General features: G+C 40.0%; 1 protein-coding gene across 5 annotated transcripts in view; it reads left to right on the forward strand.

The window, feature by feature from the left end:
- STK39 (serine/threonine kinase 39) overlaps positions 1-25,035 on the forward strand; it is a 311,497-nt gene that overhangs the window by 271,348 nt on the left and 15,114 nt on the right. For 4 of the 5 annotated variants that reach the window (XM_047869279.1, XM_047869281.1, XM_047869280.1 and 1 more), the window contains exon 17: positions 24,493-24,557. In XM_047869279.1, the coding sequence (XP_047725235.1) occupies positions 24,493-24,557 (65 nt within the window). Of the gene's footprint in view, positions 1-1,597; positions 1,624-24,492; positions 24,558-25,035 lie in introns of those variants that run through there. The other variant, XM_047869282.1, reaches the window with a different exon arrangement.

Raw genomic sequence — 25,035 nt, forward strand, 5'->3', positions numbered from 1 at the left:
CCGAACCCACAAACCATGAGATTATGGCCTGAGCCGAAATTAAGTGTCAGATGGTTAACCAACAGAGTCACCCAGGTGCCCCTAGTGTTTACTATTGATAGTAATGCCTATGTGGAGTCTTGGAGGCTGTGTTTTACTATTTAGGGAACTGCTTTTCCCCCTAAATTCATGTCACATATCCACCAAGACTTCAGTAAGGCTAGTGGTTTCATTAAGATGCCCTGGCAGGTGATAAAGTTGTAGCAGGGTGCACTGTGGAAATGGGTCATGAAGAGATGGAAACTTCTTCCATAGACATTCTCAGATGTAAGATAAACAACTTCCTCGGGTCTTAAATGATGTGCAGATAGTTGTTTCTGAAGAAGAAAGGCTGCAGTCAGGAGCCCCCAGATTCCCTACTAACCTCAAGACACATTATAAGCTGCTTCTCCACTGCTGACTTTATTCATACAGCTTTGGTAAAACAAATGTACAAACAAAAAAATCAATTTGGAAGTTCTTTCACTGAAGTTGGTTTTTTCCAGTGTCGTTTTTATCTTCTTTGCTATAGTGGCTCTTCTTCTCCATTACCCTGGTGGGAAGAGAACAATGTCAGGAGAGAAAAATGAATTCGCTGATACGAGGTTTCTTATCTGTTCAATTAGGGTAACTAATATAGTAAGATACAGTGATTTCTTCATTAACGAATCATCTGGGGAAAAGAGCTCCTCTATATAAGGTTAGTTGCATAAAGCCCACACCCCGTGCACCACGGCATCTTAGAATAGCTGAGGCTGCCTGCATGAGAGTACACAAGTCAGGTATTTTAACTCCTCCTTTAATGTGTCTTAACCCAGGCAATGTACTGTAGTAATATTTTTTTCACATTCTGCATGAAAATGTCATTTTACATGGGCAGTAACTACAAATACTGATTGTACACATATAAAGCTTTGCATTTTAGGGGCGCCTGGGTGGCTCAGTCAGTTAAGCAACCAACTTCAGCTCAGGTCATGATCTCACAGTTTGTGGGTTCAAGCCCCAAATCAGGCTCTGTGCTGACAGCTCGGAGCCTGGAGCTTGCTTCGGATTTTGTGTGTCTCTCTCTCTGTCTCTGCCCCTCCCCAACTTATACTCTGTCTCTCTCTCTCTTTCTCAAAAATAAATAAAACATTAAAAAAATTTTTAAATCTTTGCATTTTAAAACATAACAAGTCATATTTAATGATATGTTCAGTTCTAATCAACATCTCATATGACTGTTAAAATACTTTGGCTTTTCTAAAGCCAAACCAGAATTTTAGATTTCTTTCTCCACGAACTTTCAACAACAATGATCATGTTTTTCAGTGTGTATAGTCAACATCACTAACTGGTATAACACTTTAAACCCGTTTCCTGGGTGGTAAAGCTCATCCTCTTTGGTGGACAAGGCCCTGATGATCAGCCTCTACCAACTTCCTCACCGTATCTCCCGTGGTCCCTCTGTTCTAGGCTCGCTGCTGCGTGCTGGACCCTCCGTGGTGCTCTCAGACTTGCTCTGCTCCCGTCTTTCACATGCTCTTTCTCTACCTGGAACATTCTCATTCAGCTGACCAACCCCTACTCTTCTTTCTAGATGTGGATTAAGTATCACTCTAACTGGAGTCCTACCCAGAACCACCCTCCAGGCCTTTGCTGTACTTACACCTTATTCCTACCCTGCCAACAACATTTGTGGGATCTTGCTGTCATCATCGGGTTATGAATCTGCCCACACACCAGGCAAGGCAAGGTGCACATTACTTGTGTTTGTATCTCCCCAACATCTATGGTAACACCAGCTTATGGTACACACTTTTGTAGGAATTTGTTTAATAACTAAACATGCACACGTATTAGAACACACACCTGCTTTCAAAAGTCATGGGTCTTAGTAGGCAGCAGCTTTTCTTGTACATACCATCCCCTTTCCCCATATCCCTAGCCATTGGCCCACAACACAGAGGGCCCAAGTTCTCTGCAGTCTCCTCATGGCTACTTTCTCATGATAAAACATACATGTGAAGGATCTTTGAATCAGTGCTACTGCCCAACCCCCTTTGAGACTCCTGGAGGGTTAGAAACAGCAGAGTCCAGGAGGCTTTGAGTTTTCATGTTGGGATGAAATCAGGAAGGTAGAAGAACATAGTTTAAATCCCATATTGTAATTTAGGGAGAGGAGACCCAGGGCATGTTGTCAGGGTTGAAGGGGTAATCTTACGTGAGTGAGTGCTACATACTCAGCTTCCGACCTCTGGAGACCTAGTGCAGATGGGAGGGATAAAGGGGTCTCAGGTTCAAGGTACTGTACTGAGAAAGTACACTTGAATGCCTGTATTCCTCATAGGTTTCACTGAATTTTAGGGACAAAGAGAGGCTGCACCCCTTCCTTCTGCAATAAGGAAGAGTAATTTCACCTCCACTAGTTTCTAATTGCCTAAAATTTCTTTACCATGAAATCTATCCTTCTATCCATAATGAGAGATCAAGGCTCAAATTTAATTTCAGATTCCTTGGAAGAGTTAACATTAACATCCTTGGCAAAATCTGCTGCCAGTTTATTCTCATTCATGTGTTCTATAATTATTTGTGTGTACCTTCTGTGAGCCACGCCCTGTCCTGGGTATTGGGTGTACAACACTGAGCTAAAAGACCTTGTCTCTGTCTTTCTGCTACCTTGGTCAGTTGGAGAGGGGGAGGAGTTTTTCAAGCATTTAACAAAGTCGAGGAGGTTACACCTCTGGCATGGGGTGGGTAACATAAAATGGAAGCCAGAGGTCTGAAAAGACAAGCCTTACATTGCTCCAATCAGCTCTAGTTTTTCTCATCTTTGTTGGGGGGTAAATATCAACTTCTGAAAAACTACTTCCTAGTCCTGTTAACCAGGTACTTGGAGATCTCTCCTTTGTTAATTTATTTAGCACCTACTGAGTGCTAGGCTCAGTGTTGGGTACTGGCTGGGAATCTGGAAGTGACAGGCTGCGGGGGGGTCTATTTTCCAGGAGCCTCAGTCTAGATGCTTGGGAAGTAGGATGACCATACCGATTTATCATGTAAACCAGGACATTTTTGAGAGTGTAAGATGAAATCTATCCCTGAAAGGGTGATATGTAAACATACCTCCTGCATTTGTGCCTGGCAAGTCATTTCCTTCTGGAAACAGCCTTTGAAAAGTAACTGCTAGCTCTTGACAGAGGTACTTATGCTTTGTCAGGCAACTTGTGTCTCTCGGCATTCTTGGGAGTCAGTGACCTAACTACAGCCCCTGGATGGGTGGTAAACTTTGACAGACGCTGTGCGTAGGTTCCGTGGCTTTATGGAAAATGAAAATCAGGACCTCATTTTTTATTACACATGTACTTTTTAAAAGCTCATTTTGGTGTCAAAATAGTTTAACGCAAAATTTACAAAAGATTACGAAATAAGAAAACACATAGTTGTAGGGGCACCTGGGTGGCTCAGTCGGTTGAGCGTCCGACTTCGGCTCAGGTCATGATCTCGCAGTTCGTGGGTTCGAGCCCCGCATCAGGCTCTGTGCTGACAGCTCAGAGCCTGGAACCTGTTTCATATTCTGTGTCTCCCTCTCTCTCTCTGACCCACCCCTGTTCATGCTCTGTCTCTCTCTGTCTCAAAAATCAATAAACATTAAAAAAATTTTTTTTAAAAATACATAGTTGTAGACTGATCCCATCAACACATCTCAGAACCAGTATAATAGGAATTTCAAACTGTCCTCTCTTTGGTCTATGTCAGCCTTTAATTTCTGCACATATTTCATGGTCCCTAACCTCTGATTTTATAATGACTCTACCAGCTGTGCTTTTTCTGCATTTTACAGGCTGCCCAGTGGACCTTAGCACAACTAGCTGGTGTCTCAGAGTTCTGACAGGGGCATCAGATTGACTCTTCCTCCTACTGCCACCATTATCAGAGCAGTGAGCTGTCCCTAGCCACTCCCTTTATGTTATCAGCAAGCTCCACATGCTGTCATTCAAAGAGAGGTGTAGTTACCTTGCATTGGGAAAGGGGAATTGGGCAGGGGGGTAAGGGTGAGGATTATGGAGATGGTCTTTCAGATTTAATCGTGCATAAAAGTGAGGCCTTTGTTCAATGTAATTAATGTCTCACATTTACTAGATAAGATCAAAGCTGCAGTTACAAAGTCTGCTAAACTCATGCCAGCTTATTTTCATGCAACAATTAACAATTATTTGTTAAAAATTAAAAACACAGAACAAATGTTAAATTGAATATGACACTTTGACAAGAAGCTTCTTTATGAAGTTCTGTATTTAACTTTCTTTCATAAGCTCTTTTCCACATTCCTACTATTCATCTTTTATTCTGCCATTGATTGTGAAGTTTCTGCAGAAAGTGCCATTTAAATATCTTACCTGTGGTTGGAGATACTGTGTAACACCAGTTTTCTTAGACTTGATCCAAACCAATCTATCAAGAATGGTGGAGGAAGGAAGGGACAGGTTAGTATTATTTTGGGAACAGTCCAGAGTAGTCCTATTCAGTGTGATCCATGTACTGGCTTGTGCCACGATATCAACCAATATTAAGCACATTGTGAAGTTCAACTATCATTTTTTCTTGAGGGGAATGGGGATAACAAGACTTTATCAATGAAGGAAGCAGTGATTAATTTACGTTCTGGTGCACACTCCATACCTCATGTGGACTGGTGAACATTTTGGCAGCTGACTACTTTGAATTTCACTGGTCTGATTTTCCAAAGTTTATTTTATGTATTATAAATAGCATTAGATTGCAGGTCCTTTATTCTTTCAGCAGAGTCCTAGATTGAGGTCCCAGTCAACCCTTGAATAGATTTGACTTCTTATTATTAAAGAAGTGAATTGTTCTACCTTGGTCTGTACCTCTCACGGGCTACTAAACCCTTACTTCCAATGCCTTGGATATATACCACAAAGAAGAAAATAACTCAAGAAATGAAGATAAAATAGATGTCCTCCTCTGGGGCGGTGCACATCACGTAAACGGAAGCCCAGCTCTCTTCCTGTGTGTAGCCTGGCCACATGTGTGAGAAACCTGTGTGTCTGGAAGGCAGGCCACCGCATGCCAGGCTAGGAGTCTTCAGGTTTCTCCCAGTTTGTGCTTATGCCAGATGGCTCTGCCTCAGTTGGCTGCATTGGCCCATAATTTAAGTAGCATTCCTCTTATCGGTGTGTTTACTGTCTCATTAATTTTAACTTTTCCAAAGCTTTTCCCAGCCCAGAAGCCACCAGGCTAAATCTCAAGCTGTGTGTGTTTGATTAATACATGACTATTGGAAAACATGGTTATAAACAAATCAAGATAGGGACACATGGGTGGCTCAGTCGGTTAAGCGTCCGACTTCAGCTCAGGTCATGATCTCGCGGTCTGTGAGTTCTAGCCCCGCGTCGGGCTCTGTGCTGACAGCTCAGAGCCTGGAGCCTGCTTCCTATTCTGTGTCTCCCTTTCTCTCTGCCCCTTCCCTGCTCGTGCTCCTTCTCCCTCCCTCCCTCCCTCCCTCTCTCTCTCTCTCTCAAAAATAAACATAAAAAAAATCAAGATGAAGCAAAAATGATAATAAGAACAAGTTGATTCTGTGAATTGTTTCATTTCCCTTTGGTGTATTTCCTCTGACTGATTAGAACTTTTCTAGAATTTTAATGATTTGACAAGATCGTAAAGACAGGTTAAAGCTTATTTCTATAAGTGTTTTTGTTTTCAATCAAGTGAGGATAGGCATTGAAGAAGACACACGTTGTTTTTAGTCTTCTACATACAATGGAGAACAGCTGTCCTGTTGTCTCCCTTTGTAGTACGTGCTGCACGGAAGTCTTCTTTCAACCATGTTTGAGAGATTGTCATTAAAATTCCAGAGTATGTCTTACCTTATATACACAGAGTCTTGTTAATATTTTTTAGAGTGTGCTGGTGGGTGTGAGACTTCTCTCTTGGAATCTAGACATCTAGCATAATTAAATAAGACCTCTTGTTGTAAACGGTGAAGACCTGGACAGGTGTTTCTTTTTACCTCTAAAAATCAAAGTTGGGTGGATTTCCCGTGTCTTACCTTGTCTGCCTTCCATGATATGATCATTTCCTTCTCTTCTTTAATTCTACTCAAACTTATGATCTACACGTTTAAAAATCTCTAGTAGGGCTGAGGTTTCTGAACTCTATAGATAGGAAGCTTCCAAGATGTAGACTGATGTTGTTCAAGCTGTAGCTGAGACGTCTATAGTTGTGTTTTTTTTTTTATCATTTATTAGATGAACCAGGAGATCTGAAAAGCTTACATCTTGGATGAAGAAATACCTGTAGTTCCTTAGCAAAGATTTTTTGTTCTTTTTAGAAAAAGCCTTCTGCTTAACAGAGAAAAATCACACCTGCATTTATAGAAACCCTTAATTATTAGAAAGTGACTTTAAAAAAGACTACACAAAATAGGCACCTGGAAGGACACAAGGAAATGTAAATTAAAATTACAATCAAGTGTTGGCAAGTGTGTGAGAAACTGGAACCCCCTCACACTGCTTGTAGGAATGTAAAAATGATACACTTGCCATAGAAAACATTTCAATAATTTCTTAAAAGAGCCAGCCATTCTATTCCTAGGTATCTACCCAAGTGGAAGGACAATGCGTGTCTATACAAAGATTTATACATGAATGCTGATAACTGCTTTATTTGTAACAACAAAACCTGGAAACAACCCAGATGTCTATCAAGAGAAGAATATGTAACCAAACTATGGTATATCCATACAAGAGAATATTCCTTTTTTACTTTAAAAAGGAATGAATTATGGTATATCAAAAAAAAAAAGTCAAACGAGATAAGTATACACCATATGTCTCCATTTGTATAAAATTTTAGAAAATGTAAGTTATAGTGACAACAAACAAATCAGTGGTTTCCTGGATAGAGTGGAAGAGAGCAGTGGAGAGGGGAAGGTGGAGGGAATTACAGAGGATCTGACAGAATGTTTGCATATTTGGGATATGCTCATTATATTGTTTGTGGTAATGGTTTCATTGGTGTATACATGTATCAGAACTTACCACATTGGGGATGTCAGCGTGACTTAGTTAAGCGTCTGTTGGTTTCCGCTCAGGTCATGATCTCATGGTTCCTGAGTTTGAGCCCCGCATCACTTAGGATACTCTCTCTCTCCCCCTCTGTCTTTATTCCTCCCCTGCTCATGTACACACACTCTCTCTCATAAAAGATGAGTAAATAAACTTAAAGAACTTACTAAATTGTATGGTTTAAATATGTACAGTTTATTATATGGCAGTTGAACTTCAGTAAGTCTGTTATAAAAATAAAGGCCCACCTCTAAGTTGCTTACATTAATATAAGATGTTAGTAAGCATTTGGGACAGCAATTTAAGGTTATCCAGGACAGGACCCCATTCAGTATCTGGTGATAGCCACACACTCTCTCCCAGGAAATGTGCGTACAAACTTTTACCTCCGAGTTAGAGGTTTCAAGACTAAAAACTTCAGGTTAAGTCACCTATTTTTGAAGAACCCAAGCACGTTTTAACAGCTGTGTCTCCCAAAGCAGTAATCCTCTTTGTTTTTCCAAAGCAAATAAATTCTTACCTTCATCTCAGGTGAACGTTGGATATGCTTGGCAAGCCTGACTTTCAAGTTGAGCCATTCTTCACATAGTATTTTTAGTTTTTTACTTTCTTCATCTTCATGCTAAAGAGGAGTTAAGCTCTAAACATACTGGTATGCCATCTCCACCAGCTAAATAAAGCTACAATGTCATTGTTTATACCACTTCACTGCTTTCAAAATGAGCAATCGTAACATAATGATTATTGGACCCTTCCATTACCACACTGTGGTCCAGTTCATACAAATCTACCTTAAACACAGTACAGGAAATTCAGGACCAACATATTAATTTTATGATTAAGGTTATTTTGAGAGAGAGAAGACAGAATATGGGAGGAGGGAGGGGCGGAGAGAGAATCCCAAACAGGCTCCGTGCTGTCAGTGTGGAGTGGGACACAGGGCTGGAACCCAGGAACCGTGAGATCATGACCTGAGCCGAAACCCAGAGTTGGATGCTCAACCACCCGAGCCACCCAGGCACCCCTATGATTATATTTTAAAGGACAGATTCAATACCTGTCAGTTTAGCCATTCCAAACTGTTTCAGATTTTCTCATTATGCCAAGATAATACTAAAGAACTGGAATTTCCCTGAGCCATAAGGAGAATGGCAAGTGAATTTATTGTTTTTTTTATTTCCCATCATTCTTTTTAGATACAAATAATGCTAATACTCAAGTCTTTTTGAAATTTTTGTCTCAAAGGCTGGTTGCTTATGGTACCTGTAACATTCCTAAAATCTCTTCTAACTACTGCTTTTTCTCACCATCTAACTAATCTAGCTTGGTGAAATACAGGGAAATGGTATATAATATACTTGATTTCCCCTTTTCCTCTAATATTGTATTTATCATTTGCACTTTCTTTTTTAATATGTCAGAATGGCCAGTGTCTGATTAATTCTAGTATAGTTAACATACAGTGTTATATTAGTTTCAGGTGTACACTATAGTGATTCAACACTTCCATACAACAGCTGGTGCTCATCACAAGTCACTCCTTAATCCCCATCACCTGTTTCATCCCTCCCACCCACCCCCACTTCCCCTCTGGTAACCAGCCATCAGTTTGTTCTCTATAGATAAGAGTCTGTTTCTTGGTTTGTCTCTCTCTCTATTTTTTCCTATGCTTATTTGTTTTGTTCTTAAATCCCACATATGAATGAAAGCATATGCATTTGTCTTTCTCTAATTTCACTTAGCATTATATTCTGTAGCGCCATCCATGTTGTTGCAAATGACAAGATTTCATTCTTTTTATGGCTGAGGAATATTCTATTGTATATGTATACCACAGCTTCTTTATCCATTCATTAATCAATGGATGCTTGGGCTGCTTGCATTGTACATAATGTTGCCATAAACATCGGGGTGCATGTATTCCTTTGAATTAATGTTTTTGTATTCTTTGGGTAAATACCCAGTAGGGTGATTACTAGAATCATAGGGTAGTTCTATTTTTAACTTTATAAGGACCCTCCATACTGTTTTCCACAGCAGCTGCACCAGTTGGCATTCCCACCAGCAGTGCAAGAGGGTTCCCATTTCTCCACATCCTTGCCAACACCTACTGTTTCTTGTGTTTTTGATTTTAGTCATCCTGACAGGTGTGAGGTAATATCTTATTGTGGTTTTGATTTGCATTTCCCTGATGATGAGTGATGATGAACATCTTTTCATTTGTCTTTTGGCCTCCTGGATGTCTTCTTTGGAGAAATGTCTGTTCAATGTCTTCTGCCCATTTTTCATTTGGTTATTTGGGTTTTGGGTGTTGAGTTGTATAAGTTCTTTATATATTTTGGATACCAAGCCTTTATCAGATATATCATTTGCAAATACTTTCTCCCATTCAGTAGGTAGCCTTTTAGTTTTGTTGTTTCCTTCACTATGCAAAACCTTTTTATTTTGACATAGTCCCAGTAGTTTATTTTTGCTTTTATTTCTCTTGCTTTAGGAGACATATCTAGAAAAATGTTAAAGCCAATATCAGAAATATTACTGCTTGTGTCATCTTCTAGGATTTTTATGGTCTCAGATCTCCCATCTAGATCTTTCGTCCATTTTTTAAAAAATGTTTATTACTTGTGAGTGAGAGAGCGTGTGCATGCATGCTCGTGAGTGGGGAAGGGGCAGAGAGAGAGGGAGACAGAGGAACCAAAGTGGCGTTTATGCTGACATCAGGAAGCCCAATGTGGGGCTCCAAATCACAAACCATGAGATCATGACCTGAACTGAAGTCAGACGCTTAGCCAAATGAGCCTCCCAGGCTCCCCAATCTTTAATCTATTTTTCAGAAAGTGGTCCAGCATGTAGCTGACCAGTTTTTTCAACACCATTTGTTGAAGAGACTGTCTTTTTCCCAGTGGATATTCTTTCCTGCTTTGTCGAAGATTACTTGACCATATAATTGTGGGTTTATTTCTGGGTTCTCTGTTCATTAATCTACATATCTATTTTTGTGCCAGGACCATACTGTTTTTTATTACTACAGCTTTATAATATAACTTGAAGTCTGGAACTGTGATACCTCCAGCTTGGCTTTTCTTTTGAAAAAGTGTTTTTGGCTATTCGGGGTCTTTTGTGGTCCCATATAAATTTTAGGGTTTTTTTGTTCTCATTCTGTGAAAAATACTGTTGACGTTTTGATAGGGATTGCATTAAATCTGTACATTGCTTTGCATAGGATAGACATTTTAACAATGTTTGCTTCCAGTCCAGTCCATGAATGCATGGAATATCTCTCCATTTCTTTGTGTCACGTTCAATTTATTTCATCAGTGTTTTATAGTTTTCAGAGCACAGGTCTTTTACCTCTTTTGTTAGGTTTATTCCTAGGCATCTTACTATTTTTGGTGCAGCTGTAAATGGGATTTTTTTTCATAATTCCTCTTTCTGCTGCTTCATTGTTAGTGTATAGAAATGCAACAGATTTCTGCACATTGATTTTGTGTCCGGTGATTTCACTAAATTCATTTATCAGTTCTGCAGTTTTTTGGGGAGTCTTTTGGGTTTTCTATACGTAGTATCCTGTCATCTGCAAATAGTGGAAGTTTTCCTTCTTCCTTACCAGGTTGGGTACCTTTTATTTCTTCTTCTTGTCTGATTGCTGTGGTTAGGAATTCCAGCACTGTGTTGAATAAAAGTGGTGAGAGTGGGGTCCTTCTCTTGTTCCTGACCTTAGGGGTAATGCTCTCAGTTTTTCCCCATCGAGGATAAATTTCGCTGTGGGTCTTTCATGTATCGCCTTTATTATGTTAAGGTATATTCCCTCTAAACCTACTTTGCTGAAAGCGATTATCATGAATGAATGATGTACTTTGGTCAAATGCTTTTTCTTTGTCTATTGAAATGATCATACAGTTTTTATCCTTTCTCTTATTGACGTGATGTATCATGTTGACTGATTTGTGAATATTGAGCCACTCTTCCATCTTGAGGATAAAGTGCATTTGATCATGGTGAATGTTTGTTTTTGTTGTTTTTTTTTTAATTGTTGGATTTGGTTTGCTAGTATTTTGTTGAGGATTTTTGCATTGATGTCCATGAGAGTTATTGGCCTGTAATTCTCTTCTTTTGTAGTATCTTTATCTCATTTTGGTATCAGGGTGATATTGAATTCATAGAATGAATTTGGAAGCTTCCTTGTATTTTTTGGAATAGTTTGAGAAGAAAAAGTATTAAGTCTTCTTTAAATTTTTGGTAAAATTCACTGGTGAAGTTGTCTCATCCTGGACTTTGGTTTATTGGGAGGTTTTTGATTGCTGATTTAATCTCACTGCTGGTAATCAGTCTGTTCAATTTTTTGTTTCCTCCTGCTTTATTTTTGGTAGTTTATATGTTTCTAGGAATTTATCCATTTCTAGTAGGTTGTCCAATTTGTGGGCATATACTTTTTCATAATGTTCTCTTACAATTGTTTGTATTTCTGTGGTATTATTATTTCTCCTTTTTCATTACTGGTTTTGTTTATTTGAATCCTTTCTCTCTCTCACTCTCTCTTTTTTTTTTTTTTTTTGATGACTCAGTCTAGCAGTTTATCAATCTCGTTGATGTTTTCAAAGAATCAGCTCCTGATTTCGTCAATCTGTTCTATTGTTTTTGTTTTTGTTTTGTTTTTGTTGTTGCTGTTTCTATATCATTTATTTGTGTTTTTTTTTTCTATTATTTCCTTCCTTCTGCTAGTTTTAAGTTTTGTTTGTTGTTCTTTTTCTTGCACCGTTAGGTATAAGGTTAGGTTGGTTGTTTGTTTTTTTACTATTAAATCTGTTGTCAAATTGACAATAAATTTATTGTCAAATTGGTTTGCAAACAACACCCAGTGCTCATCCCAACAGGTGGCCTCCTCACTGCGCATCACCCACCCTCCCCTCCCTCCTACCCCTCATTAACCCTCAGTTTATTCACAGTTTTTAAGAGTCTCTTATGGTTTGGCTCTCTCCCTCTCTAACCTTTTTTTTTTCCTTCCCCTCCCCCATGGTCTTCTGTTAAGTTTCTCAGGATCCACATAAGAGTGAAAATATATGGTATCTGCCTTTCTCTGTATGACTTATTTCACTTAGCATAACATTCTCCAGTTCCATCCATGTTGCAGCAAAAGGCCATACTTCATTCTTTCTCATTGCCAAGTAGTATTCAATTGTGTATATAAACCACAATTTCTTTATCCATTTATCAGTTGATGGACATTTAGGCACTTCCCATGATTTGGCTATTGTTGAAAGTGCTGCTATAAACATTGGGGTACGAGTGCCCCTATGCATCAGCACTCCTGTATCCCTGGGGTAAATTCCTAGCAGTGCTCTTACTGGGTCATAGGATAGATCTATTTTTAATTTTTTGAGGAACCTCCACACTGTTTTCCAGAGTGGCTGCACCAGTTTGCATTCCCACCAAGAGTGCAAGAGGGTTCCCGTTTCTCCACATCCTTTCCAGCATCTATAGTCTCCTGATTTGTTAATTTTAGCCACTCTGACTGGCATGAGGTGGTATCTCAGTGTGGTTTTGATTTGTATTTCCCTGATGAGGAGTGATGTTGAGCATCTTTTCATGTGCCTGTTGGCCATCTGGATGACTTCTTTAGAGAAGTGTCTATTCATGTTTTCTGCTCATTTCTTCACTGGATTATTTGTTTTTCAGGTGTGGAGTTTGGTGAGTTCTTTATAGATTTTGGATACTAGCCCTTTGTCCGATATGTCATTTGCAAATATCTTTTCCCATTCTGTTGGTTGCCTTTTAGTTTTGTTGATTGTTTCCTGTGCAGTGCAGAAGCTTTTTATCTTCATGAGGTCCCAGTAGTGCATTTTTTGCTTTTAATTCCCTTGCCTTTGGAGATATGTCAAGTAAGAAATGTCTGCGGCTGAGGTCAGAGAGGTTTTTTCCTGCTTTCTCCTCTAGGGTTTTGATGGTTTCCTGTCTCACATTCAGGTCCTTTATCCATTTTCAGTTTATTTTTGTGAATGGTGTAGGAAAGTGGTCTACTTTCATTGTTCTGCATGTTGCTGTCCCGTTCTCCCAGCACCATTTGTTAAAGAGACTGTCTTTTTTCCATTGGGTATTCTTTCCTGCTTTGTCAAAGATTAGTTGCCCATACTTTTGTGGGTCCAATTCTGGAGTCTCTATTCTATTCCATTGGTCTATGTGTCTGTTTTTGTGCCAGTACCATGCTGTCTTGATGATTACAGCTTTGTAGTAGAGGCTAAAGTCTGGGATTGTGATGCCTCCCGCTTTGGTCTTCTTCAATATCACTTTGGCTATTCGAGGTCTTTTGTGGTTCCATACAAATTTTAGGATTGCTTGTTCTAGTTTTGAGAAGAATGCTGGTGCAATTTTGATTGGGATTGCATTGAATGTGTAGATTGCTTTGGGTAGTGTTAACATTTTAACAATATTTATTCTTCCAGTCCATGAGCACGGAATGTTTTTCCATTTCTTAGTATCTTCTTCAATTTCCTTCATAAGCTTTCTATAGTTTTCAGCATAAAGATCTTTTACATCCTTGGTTAGGTTTATTCCTAGGTATTTTATGCTTCTTGGTGCAATTGTGAATGGGATCAGTTTCTTTATTTGTCTTTCTGTTGCTTCATTATTAGTGTATAAGAATGCAACTGATTTCTGTACATTGATTTTGTATCCTGCAACTTTGCTGAATTCACGTATCAGTTCTAGTAGACTTTTGGTGGAGTCTGTTGGGTTTTCCATGTATAAAATATCATGTCATCTGCAAAGCGTGAAAGCTTGACTTCATCTTTGCCAATTTTGATGCCTTTGATTTCCTTTTGCTGTCTGATTGCTGATGCTAGCACTTCCAACACTATGTTAAACAACAGCGGTGAGAGTGGACATCCCTGTCGTGTTCCTGATCTCAGGGGAACAGCTCTCAGTTTTTCCCCACTGAGGATGATATTAGCTGTGGGCTTTTAATAAATGGCTTCTATGATGTTTAAGTATGTTCCTTCTATCCCGACTTTCGAGGGTTTTTATTAAGAAGGGGTGCTGAATTTTGTCAAATGCTTTTTCTGCATCGGTTGACAGGATCATATGGTTCTTATCTTTTCTTTTATTAATGTGATACATCACATTGATTTGCGAATGAATGTTGAACCAGCCCTGCATCCCAGGAATGAATCCCACTTGATCATGGTGAATAATTCTTTTTATATGCTGTTGAATTCAATTTGCTAGTATCTTATTGAGAATTTTTACATCCATATTCATCAGGGATATTGGCCTGTAGATCTCTTTTTTTGCTGGGTCTCTGGTTTAGGAATCAAAGTAATGCTGGCTTCATAGAATGAGTCTGGAAGTTTTCCTTCCCTTTCTATTTCTTGGAATAGCTTGAGGAGGATAGGTATTATCTCTGCTTTAAATGTCTGGTAGAATTCCCCAGGGAAGCCATCTGGTCCTGGACTCTTATTTGTTGGGAGATTTTTGATGACTGATTCAATTTCTTCACTGTTATGGGTCTGTTCAAGCTTTCTATTTCCTCCTGATTGAGTTTTGGAAGTGTGTGAGTGCTTAGGAATTTTTCCATTTCTTCCAGATTGTCCAGTTTGTTGGTATATAATTTTTCATGGTATTCCCTGATAATTTGCTTGTATTTCTGAGGGATTGGTTGTAATAATTCCACTTTCATTCATGATTTTACCTATTTGAGTCATCTCCCTTTTCTTTTTGAGAAGCCTGGCTAGAGGTTTATCAATTTTGTTTATTTTTTCAAAAAACCAACTCTTGGTTTCGTTGATCTGCTCTACAGTTTTTTTAGATTCTATATTGTTTATTTCTGCTCTGATCTTTATTATATCTCTTCTTCTGCTGGGTTTGGGGTGTCTTTGCTGTTCTGCTTCTAGTTCCTTTAGGTGTGCTGTTAGATTTTGTATTTGGGATTTTTCTTGTTTCTTGAGATAGGCCTGGATTGCAATGTATTCTCCTCTCAGGACTGCCTTCGTTGCATCTCAAAGCATTTGGATTGTTGTATTTTCATTTTCATTTGTTTCCATGTATTTTTTAATTTCTTCTCTAATTGCCTGGTTGACCCACTCATTCTTTAGTAGGGTGTTCTTTAACCTCCATTCCATGCTTTTGGAGGTTTTCTAGACTTTTTCCTGTGGTTGATTTCAAGTTTCATAGCATTGTGGTCTGAAAGTGTGCATGGTATGGTCTCAATTCTTGTATACTTATTAAGGGCTGTTTTGTGACCCAGTATGTGATCTATCTTGGAGAATGTTCCATGTGCACTCAAGACGAAAGTATATTCTGTCGCTTTGGGATGCAGAGTTCTAAATATATCTGTCAAGTCCATCTGATCCAATGTATCATTCAGGGCCCTGGTTTCTTTATTGATCCTGTGTCTAGATGATCTGTCCATTGTTGTAAGTGGGGTATTAAAGTCCCCTGCAATTACCACATTCTTATCAATAAGGTTGCTTATGTTTGTGATTAATTGTTTTATATATCTGGGGGCTCCTCTATTCGGTGCATAGACATTTATAATTGTTAGCTCTTCCTGGTGGATAGACCCTGTAATTATTATATAATGCCTTTATTCATCTCTTGTTACAGCCTTTAATTTAAAGTCTAGTTTGTCTGATATAAGTATGGCTACTCCAGCTTTCTTTTGACTTCCAGTAGCATGATAGATAGTTCTCCATCCCCTCACTTTCAATCTGAAGGTGTCCTCAGGTCTAAAATGAGTCTTTTGTAGACAGCAAATAGATGGGTCTTATTTTTTTTTTATCCATTCTGATACCCTATGTCTTTTGGTTGGAGCATTTAGTCCATTTACATTCAGTGTTATTATTGAAAGATATGGGTTTACCTTGTAGTAAGGTCTCTGGTACTTTGTGGTCCTTGCAAAATTTCACTCATAGAATCCCCCCTTAGGATCTCTTGTAGGGCTGGCTTAGTGGTGATGAATTCCTTCAGTTTTTGTTTGTTTGGGAAAACCTTTATCTTTCTATTCTGAATGACAGATTTGCTGGATAAAGGATTCTCGGCTGCATATTTTTTCTGTTTGTCACATTGAAGATTTCCTGCCATTCCTTTCTGGCTTGCCAAGTTTCAGTAGATAGGTCTGCCACTACTCCTATGGGTCTCCCTTTGTAAGTTAGAGCCTGTTTATGCCTAGCTGCTTTCAGAATTTTCTCTTTATCCTTGTTTTTTGCCAGTTTCACTATGATATGTCATGCAGAATATCAATTCAGGTTACGTCTGAAGGTAGTTCTCTGTGCCTCTTGGATTTCAATGCCTTTTTCCTTCCCCAGATCAGGGAAGTTCTCAGCTATGATTTGTTCAAGTAAACCTTCAGCCCCTTTCTCTCTTCTTCTTCTGGAATTCTTATGATACGGATATTGTTCCATTTGATTGCATCACTTAGTTCTCTAATTCTCCCCTCATACTCCTGGATTTTTTTTATCTCTCTTTTTCATAGCTTCCTCTTTTTCTATAATTTTATCTTCTAATTCACTGATTCTCTCCTCTGCCTCTTCAGTCCGTGCTATGGCCATCTCCATTTTATTTTGCACCTCATTTATAGCATTTTTAGCTCCTCATGACCATTTCTTAGTCCCTTGATCTCTGTAGCAATAGATTCTCTGCTGTCTTCTATGCTTTTTTCAATCCCAGTGATTAATTTTATGAATATTATTCTAAATTCTTGTTCCGTTATATATATTGCTTAAATCATTTTTGATCAGTTCATTAGCTGTCACTACTTCCTGGAGTTTCTTCTGAGGAGAATTCTTCCGTTCCATCATTTTGGATAGTCCCTGGAGTGGCGCAGAACTGCAGGGCACTTCCCCTGTGCTGTCCGGAGTAACTTGTTTTGGTGGGCGGGGCCGCAGTCAGACCCGATGTCTGTCCCCAGACCACTGCTGGGGCCACAGTCAGACTGGTGTGTACCTTGTCTTCCCCTCTCCCAGGGGCAGGACTCACTGTGGAGTGGTGTGGGCCCTGTCTGGGCTACTTGCAGACTGCCAGGCTTGTGGTGCTGCTTCGATGGGATCTGGCCAATTAGCTGGGGTGGATCCGCAAGGTGCACAGGGGTAGGAGGGGCAGGCTTAGCTCGCTTTGCCTTAGGCAGTCCCCTGGGGGAGGGGCCCTGCAGCACCAGGAGGGAGGCCCTGCAGACCCGTCGCAGGGATGGATACACAGAAACACATTGTTGGGCGTTTGTGCGGTGCAAGCAAGTTCAGTGAAGGGAACTGGTTCCCTTTGGAATTTCGGCTGGGGATGGGAGAGGGAGATGGCACTTGCCAGCGCCTTTGTTCCCCCTCTGAGCTGAGCTCTGTCTTCCGGGGCTCAACAACTCTCCCTCTCAGTGTCCTCTCGCCCTCCCCGCTCTGAGAGCAGAGCTGTTGCCTTATAACATTCCAGATGTTAAGTCCCGCTGGCTGTCAGAACACACGGTGTCCGGCCCCTCAGCTTTTGCAAGGGGCTCTGCCTTGCTGGTCGGGCTGCCCCTCTGCTGCCCTGGCCCCCTCCCGCCTGTCCCTGTAGCACATACTGCCTCTCCGCCCTTCTTACCCTCTTCCGTGGGCCTCTTGTCTACACTTGGCTCTGGAGAGTCTGTTCTGCTAGTTTTCTGGCGGTTTTCTGGGTTATTTAGGCAGGTGTGGGTGAAATCTAAGTGATCAGCAGGACGCAGTGAGCCCAGTGTCCTCCTACGCCACCATCTTCCCCTCTATCAGGTTAGGTTGTTCATTTGTGGTTTTTCTTGCTTCTTCCTGAAGTAGGCTGTATTGCTATAAACTTCCCTCTTAGAACTGTTTTGGCTGCATCCCAAAGGTTTTAGACCATTTTCATTTGTTTCCATATGCTTTTTGATTTCTTCCTTGATTTCTTGGTTGACTCATTGATGGTTTAATAGCATCATGACATCATTGACTCATTGACTCATTGATGGTTAATGTTATTTAACCTCCATTTGTTTGTGATCTTTCCAGATTGTTGCATGTGGTTTATTTCTAGTTTCATAGTGTTAAGGTCAGAAAAGATACATGGTATGACTTCAGTATTTTTTAATTTGTTGAGGCTTGTTTTTTGGCCTAATATGTGATCTGTTCTGGAGAATGTTTTATGTGCATTTGAGAAGAATGTGTATTCTGCTGATTTAGGGTGGAATGTTCTGAATATATCTGTTAAATCCACATGGTCCAGTGTGTCATTCAAAGCCACTGTGTCCTTACTGATTTTCTGTTTGGATGTTCTGTCCATTGATGTAAGTGGGGTATTAGAAGTTCCCTACTGTTATTGTATTGCTATCAATTAATTCCTTTATGTTTGTTATTAACTCTTTTATGTATTTTGGTGTTCTCATGTTGGGTGCATTCGTATTTACATTGTTATATCCTCTTGTTGAATTGTCACATTTATTATATAGCATCCTTCTTTGTCTCTTTTTACAGACTTGGTTTTAAAGTCTATTTTGTCCAATATAAGTATTGCTACTCTGGCTTTTTTTGACATCCATTTGCATGATAAATGTTTCTGTATCACCTCACTTTCAATCTGTAGGTGTCTTTAGGTCTGAAATGAGTCTCTTATAGGCAGCATATAGATGAGTCTTGTTTATTTATCCATTCTGTCACCCTATTTCATTCTGTTGAAGCATTAGTCCATTTATATTCAAAGTAATTTTGATAAATGTATATTTATTGCTATTTTGTTACTCATTTTGTGGTTGTTTTTTAGTTTTTCTCTGATCCTTTTATCTTTTTCTCTGCTTCATGGTTTGCTGGTTTTCTTGAGTGATATACTTGGATTCCTTGCACTTCATTTTTTTTGGCATATCTCTAACTTTATTTTTGATTTGTGGTTCCCATTTGGTTAATATATAACATCTTCTGAATATAACAGTCTACATTAAGCTGATGGCTGCTTAATTTTGAACTCATTCTTTAACCCTCTCCTCTCCACATTTCACATATTTGATATCATATTTTACATCTTTTTATTTTGTGTTTCTCTTTCATTTATAAATTTAAACATAGAAATTTCTTCTAAGATGGTTGTACCATATTTGTCCATGGATTTTAGTCTTAAGGTTTCCGAGGGGAATTCCCAAAGAGGGACAAAGTAAGATTCATCAGCCAACAATTATCCCAGCAGATGGGAGAACATTAGCCTCATTCCTAAAGAGAAGATGTGGGCTGCACACCAAGTATTCACTGTAGTCCACTGCTTATACTGCTGGGATCCACCTGGGAATAGTTCCTCCGGGTTGGTTTCTTTTCCTGGGGAGAGCTGTAAGAGGGGAGGTTAGTGGTATGACTTAGTCCTCATTGCTGCAGATAGTCGTGAGGCCACACTGATGCTCACCATATCTGTCCTCTACTTACCATTGTAGATTTCCTTGTTTGGACGACCACCTGTGCCAGTCTGGGTGGCTTACCTGTGGAGTGACCTACTCTCATTTCTTGAAAAACAATGAAAAATAGCCAATTTTGCTGGTTCCTTATAGATGGAATGGGTTGGAGGTAGTAAATGAAAAGAAGCAAACAATCTGAAACAAAAGGCAAAACTGTTGAAGAAGGCTCATCTGACTGCTGGGTAGAGGCTGAACCATTGAGGGGCGAGGATGGAAACAGAGAGATACGAGGCTATTGTATGAGTCTAGACAAGAGACAGTGGCAGCTGTACTTGGGTAGCGGCAGTGGAGGTGGTAAGAAGTCATTAGTCTCTCTAAATGTGGGTATATTTCAAAGATAAACCTTTTGCCGAGGTGAATAAGATTTTGTCTGGGTTATCAAAAAATATGAATCCACTGGGGAAACGAGATTTATAATGGATTGTTTTAGCATAATGATGAGAGTAGCGGTAGATACCTAGAGGAGGGGTGGTTATGGAGCCCTACCTGGGAAAATCTAAGGTAGGACAAGGCAGAATATGAACTGAAGAGGTAGGTTGGGCCACACCGTGGAGGGTCTCATAGACCGAATTAAAAACTTGGACTTAATCCTGAAGTTGACATGTATGATTAAGCATAATCCTAAGGAGGTAACACATTCCAATTTATGACTTAGATTCTCCAAGTAACTCTGGTGAGTGTAAGAGGGCTCATGGGTTAAGATTGAAAGCAAGGAAACCAGTTAAAATATGCATTTGTCCAGGGTAGAGATAGTAAGCTAATATTTGTCATGTACTTGCAATCCATCAAGCACTAAACACTGTATGTATATTAACTCAATCCCCAGAAGAACCTTATCAGACAGGGACTATTAATATCCACATTTTACAGATGCATAGACTCCAGCACAAAGAGGCTAAAGTAAACTTGCCCCAGTTCATAGAGCCATGTGGCTCTAAGCAGGAAGCAGGATTTGAACCCACACACTCTGGCTGGAGAATGCATGCACTTATGCACTGTGCTACACTCGTGTCCTTAAGATAAGAGCCCAGAGAGTTAGGGAGAGTAGTAGGGTGAATCTCTTGTATTTTGTCCCAAACATAATAGTTAATTAGCTGTAATTTCACATTAGCGTTAACAGCAGTATCCATAAGATCCTCACCCTCCTATCATTTCCTTTCCTCCTTACTTAGAAGCTTGCATTCTCTTTTGGCATCTCTGTCTCTTTCTTGCTTTGCAATCTGATGCTGCCTTTCTGCAGCAACACAGGGTACAAAGCAGATGTTCAGGATGTGTCTTTGGATCAGACAGTATTGTGACATCAGGTAACCCAAGTCTGCGCTTTTGTCTTCTCTCAGAATTTCCTCCTAGGGGAGTGCCTCAGACCTGGTGTTCATTGGAGTGCTTTTCTCCACAACTTTTGTTTGGGAATAGCTCAAATTAGATAAATTAACTCATGGCCACTGGAACATCAGTACTATAGGAGATTGTTGTGAAATACACTGGTACCTGGGGAGAAAAGTGTATGTTTCCACTAATCACCTGTAATGCAAACACAGACTGTAAATAGTCATTATGTAACTATTACTTTTCTAACTGTCAAAATGTGGAGAATTTGAGTAGTACAAGGAGTTTATAGAGAAAACAGGGTCTGGAAAATGCTTGCCTTAGTTTGCCAAGTAAGTGTCGGCTCTGCTGCCTTACTTCTGATGGATTACCCCCAGGACAATCTTATTTCTTTCTCTTTTGGATTCAGGGAGGCACTGAACATCACCATCTTTTTCATGTGGTTGTTAATGATATTATTACAGTTTCATAAAGCACAATACCTACCATACCTTAGGCCAAATGTTATTCAAAAAGAGCACATACAATTTGTAGCCCCTCTTCAAGCCTAAAGTATGACAGAGAGACACAAAAATAGCCAAGAAATAGATGGCTCCCACAAAGGTACCTTATAGCCGCAGTGGTAGGACAAGAGGGCCACAATCCCTGGTACCTCAGTGAGTGTTTTCTGTGTCCTCTGTGGTCAAGAAACAGAGCACTTGTGACTGAAGAGAAGGGATGAGGAGGTGGGCAGGGGTCTGCTCAAGGGAGAGAACACAGTCTGCATCAGAAACTAGGGGAATGGGTTCTATTGGGGAAAGCCAGGAAGGATTGGAGATAAGTTGATGGCCAGTGAGTAGGCAGGGTTCAGAAGCCCCATATTTTGAAGAAATCTAAAGCACCTTAAAACACGAAGTTCAATAATATCAGCACATACCTGAGAAGCTATAAAGTTAAGCAGCCCTGTCCAACCCTTCCTTCTGAGCTCACATTCCAGGTAAGGAACATTTTTATTTTTGAAATCCAGGTGCACAGTCAGGAGAAGGGAGAAAACAGTGACACCCATCTTTTTAATGAGCATTGCTAGTGGAAGAGAAATTAGCATCACCTTGAATTTTATGTGATGTCAGTTAAATGAAGGTATTTTATAGCACTTTACAACAAATTAGAATCAACTAAATTGAAAATAAGCCTAGCAGGTGGGATAAGTAATCAGGTAAGTGGCCAGTTTTGCTATTTTTGCTTTGAGTTGAAGACAGAATTTGAATTTCTAATGTCCCCGAGGCATAGGGTTCACAATTGGGGAGCACGGCTTCTGGGATGATTGTTTAAGATGCTACCATTTCAGCTTTGCCCTCTACTCTACAACTTGCTTAGCCATGTTCCTGGGAGATGGGCCCCAGCACATGGGCGTGCACGCCAGAGAGAGGGCTGTGAATTAGTGGAGGACAGAGCACTGCTTCTGGCAGAACACTACAGAGCAGACTGGAAATAGATGACCCAGAACAGGGTAGTAAATCATCCACATTAACTCAGGGCCTCTAATGAAACGACTGAAATTCATATGAAGACTTTATGGCCACTCATGAAATCAGCCCAAATCAGAGGGGCTATTAGAACACTTTTATGTTTTAAGAAAACGGTGGCTGTGCTCAGCTGCTGTAATTTGCAGTCAGAATGCCCTGACATCATAAATACTGGCTTTGGTGGACGGTGTTTCACAGCACAGCTTTTCACCCCATGAGGCAGTGTTTCTTGCGTGGATTACTAGATGATTATAGCATCTGAAATACGTTCAGGAAACCGCTGAGGAGGCCAGAAGATGCTTGGCGCTGATACCTACATTGAGGTTGGTGGCCCAGGATATACCTGATGCTTGTGCAAGTTTGCATGTGGGGGCAAAAGAAAGAGGAGAAGATGTGAAAGGAGGGGAGTTCTCATAAATGAAACTTTGCAGTTCGCTCAGAGTGGACATGTTAAGGGCAACAAACGATAAAATGATGCTTGTAATTATGGTTTATAAAGAGAAATAGCCATATTGAGTATATAATTTTCATTTTTTCTCTTCTGCAGCTGATGAGTTAAATGAAATAACTAATCTGCAGAAAATCCACGTTATCTATGTTGTTGGTTTTTTTTTTTTTAATTTTTTTTTTCAACGTTTATTTATTTTTGGGACAGAGAGACACAGAGCATGAACGGGGGAGGGGCAGAGAGAGAGGGAGACACAGAATCGGAAACAGGCTCCAGGCTCTGAGCCATCAGCCCCGAGCCTGACGTGGGGCTCGAACTCACAGACTGCGAGATCGTGACCTGGCTGAAGTCCGACGCCTAACCGACTGCGCCACCCAGGCGCCCCATCTATGTTATTTTTAGTCCACCTTAGAGAAACATGAAATATGCAGATTTCTTTCTACTCTCCACTTGGACTTTCTACTTGAAACACTTTTCTCAAAATATATGTTATCTTTTTTTTTAATCTTAAAATAGTTACATAACTTTTCAGGTACCTAATTACTGAGCAGCAGATAGCTTTCCACATGAAAAGTAAAAATGATAAACGGAACCTTCTTTAATTTCTTCCATAGTCATTTCTTTTTCTCTAACCAGCAGCCCTCACTTGATTTTCAACACTTTATACTTTTTTTTATTCTTTTAATGTTTTTATTTATTTTTGAGACAGAGAGAGACAGAGCATGAATGGGGGAGGGGCAGAGAGAGAGGGAGACACAGAATCAGAAACAGGCTCCAGGCTCTGAGCCATCAGCCCAGAGCCCGACGCGGGGCTCGAACTCACGGACCGCGAGATCGTGACCTGGCTGAAGTCGGACGCTTAACCGACTGAGCCACCCAGGCACCCCAACACTTTATACTTTAGATTTGGACACGGAAAGAGCAGGGTTTTAAATTTCCATCATCATTACCTTTTGATAATTCTGTACCCTAAACTGGAATGAGTACGCAGGAAAGGCTGACTTCTCTGCTAGAGTATCAAATATATGATGACACCATGGAAAATGGGACGGGGCTCTGATGAATCTTGCTAATACTGAAAACATATCTTCGCTATTGATCCCCACACTGACAGCCTCTAGTGCTTGACCCTGTTCAGCCAACTTGGGTGTTGTTCCAGGTGGCACTTCACAGGTTTGACAGATCATCGTGCTCTGAAAGCATTAACACATGTGCCCGAGTCATAGAGGTTATCCACTGTATTTTGTTGCTTTGATAAAAATGGGTGCAGAGAATTGAGTGAATTTATTGGAGAAAGGTTCAAATGTACTGACCTAGGACTTTCAGAGAGGCACTTCTTTGTAATACCTCGCCTCTTTGTTTTGTGCTGCCCTCTGGTGGCTACTAAATTTTGTAGTAATGAGCCTTGAGAAAAACCAAGTGGTGGAAAAAAAAAAAAAAGAGTGGAAGCTGCTGTCACCTCTGCTTTCCATTAGAAAGTAACTTCCCATTTTGTGAAATGTGGGCTCAATGTGTAGTGATTAATTCAGATGCACTGAAGATATAAATTGGAGAAAATGCATGAGACTAATTTGGTTATTTATATGGACTTTGTAAATGTCTGTGAAAGAAATAATTCTGTAGCTTATCGCATGATTAGTCAGATTTTCTGAATCATCAATGTGAAAATCCAGTGTTATTGTAAATAATTTGGGCATGTTTCTCCATGTTTGTATTTTTCAGTGGCTGCTAATTTACAGAAGATTGTAGATGATCCCAAAGCTTTAAAAACACTGACATTTAAGTTGGTAAGTTGAAAGTTCTGGTAAGAAGGTAAATATTTTGCCATGCTCTGCCAGCAAGGAACAGTAACAGTTTAATAACCTGCTCTGCAATGTTGTTGCTATTGTTGCTTTCTTTCGGGATCCATTTTTGCATCCGTCATTTGCCTGTTTAACATCTGGTAACATTTTCTGACCATGACCAGGAGTTTACTCTTCCATGAGTGTAGCTTGCTTCCCAGTACATCTTTAAGAGGGTCACTGGAGAAATCTTGAAGCCTGTACCGTTCTGCTTCCAGTTTGTATGGCACCTTGACCATACAGACAAAATTAAACTTCATTCCAACCAACACTGTTAATAAAGGTTTCCCAGAGTGAAAGCCAAGTGGTTCTAACTTTTAAAAATTGAGGCTGATTGTTGTAGAAATGGTTTAGGTAATTGGAAGCGATTGTAGAACTACTCGCTGAAGGCTTGTGAACAAAGACCTAACATTTTAACTCCCCA

The sequence above is a fragment of the Prionailurus viverrinus genome, chromosome C1 (assembly GCF_022837055.1).
Source record: "Prionailurus viverrinus isolate Anna chromosome C1, UM_Priviv_1.0, whole genome shotgun sequence".
NCBI classification, from domain to species: domain Eukaryota; kingdom Metazoa; phylum Chordata; class Mammalia; order Carnivora; family Felidae; genus Prionailurus; species Prionailurus viverrinus.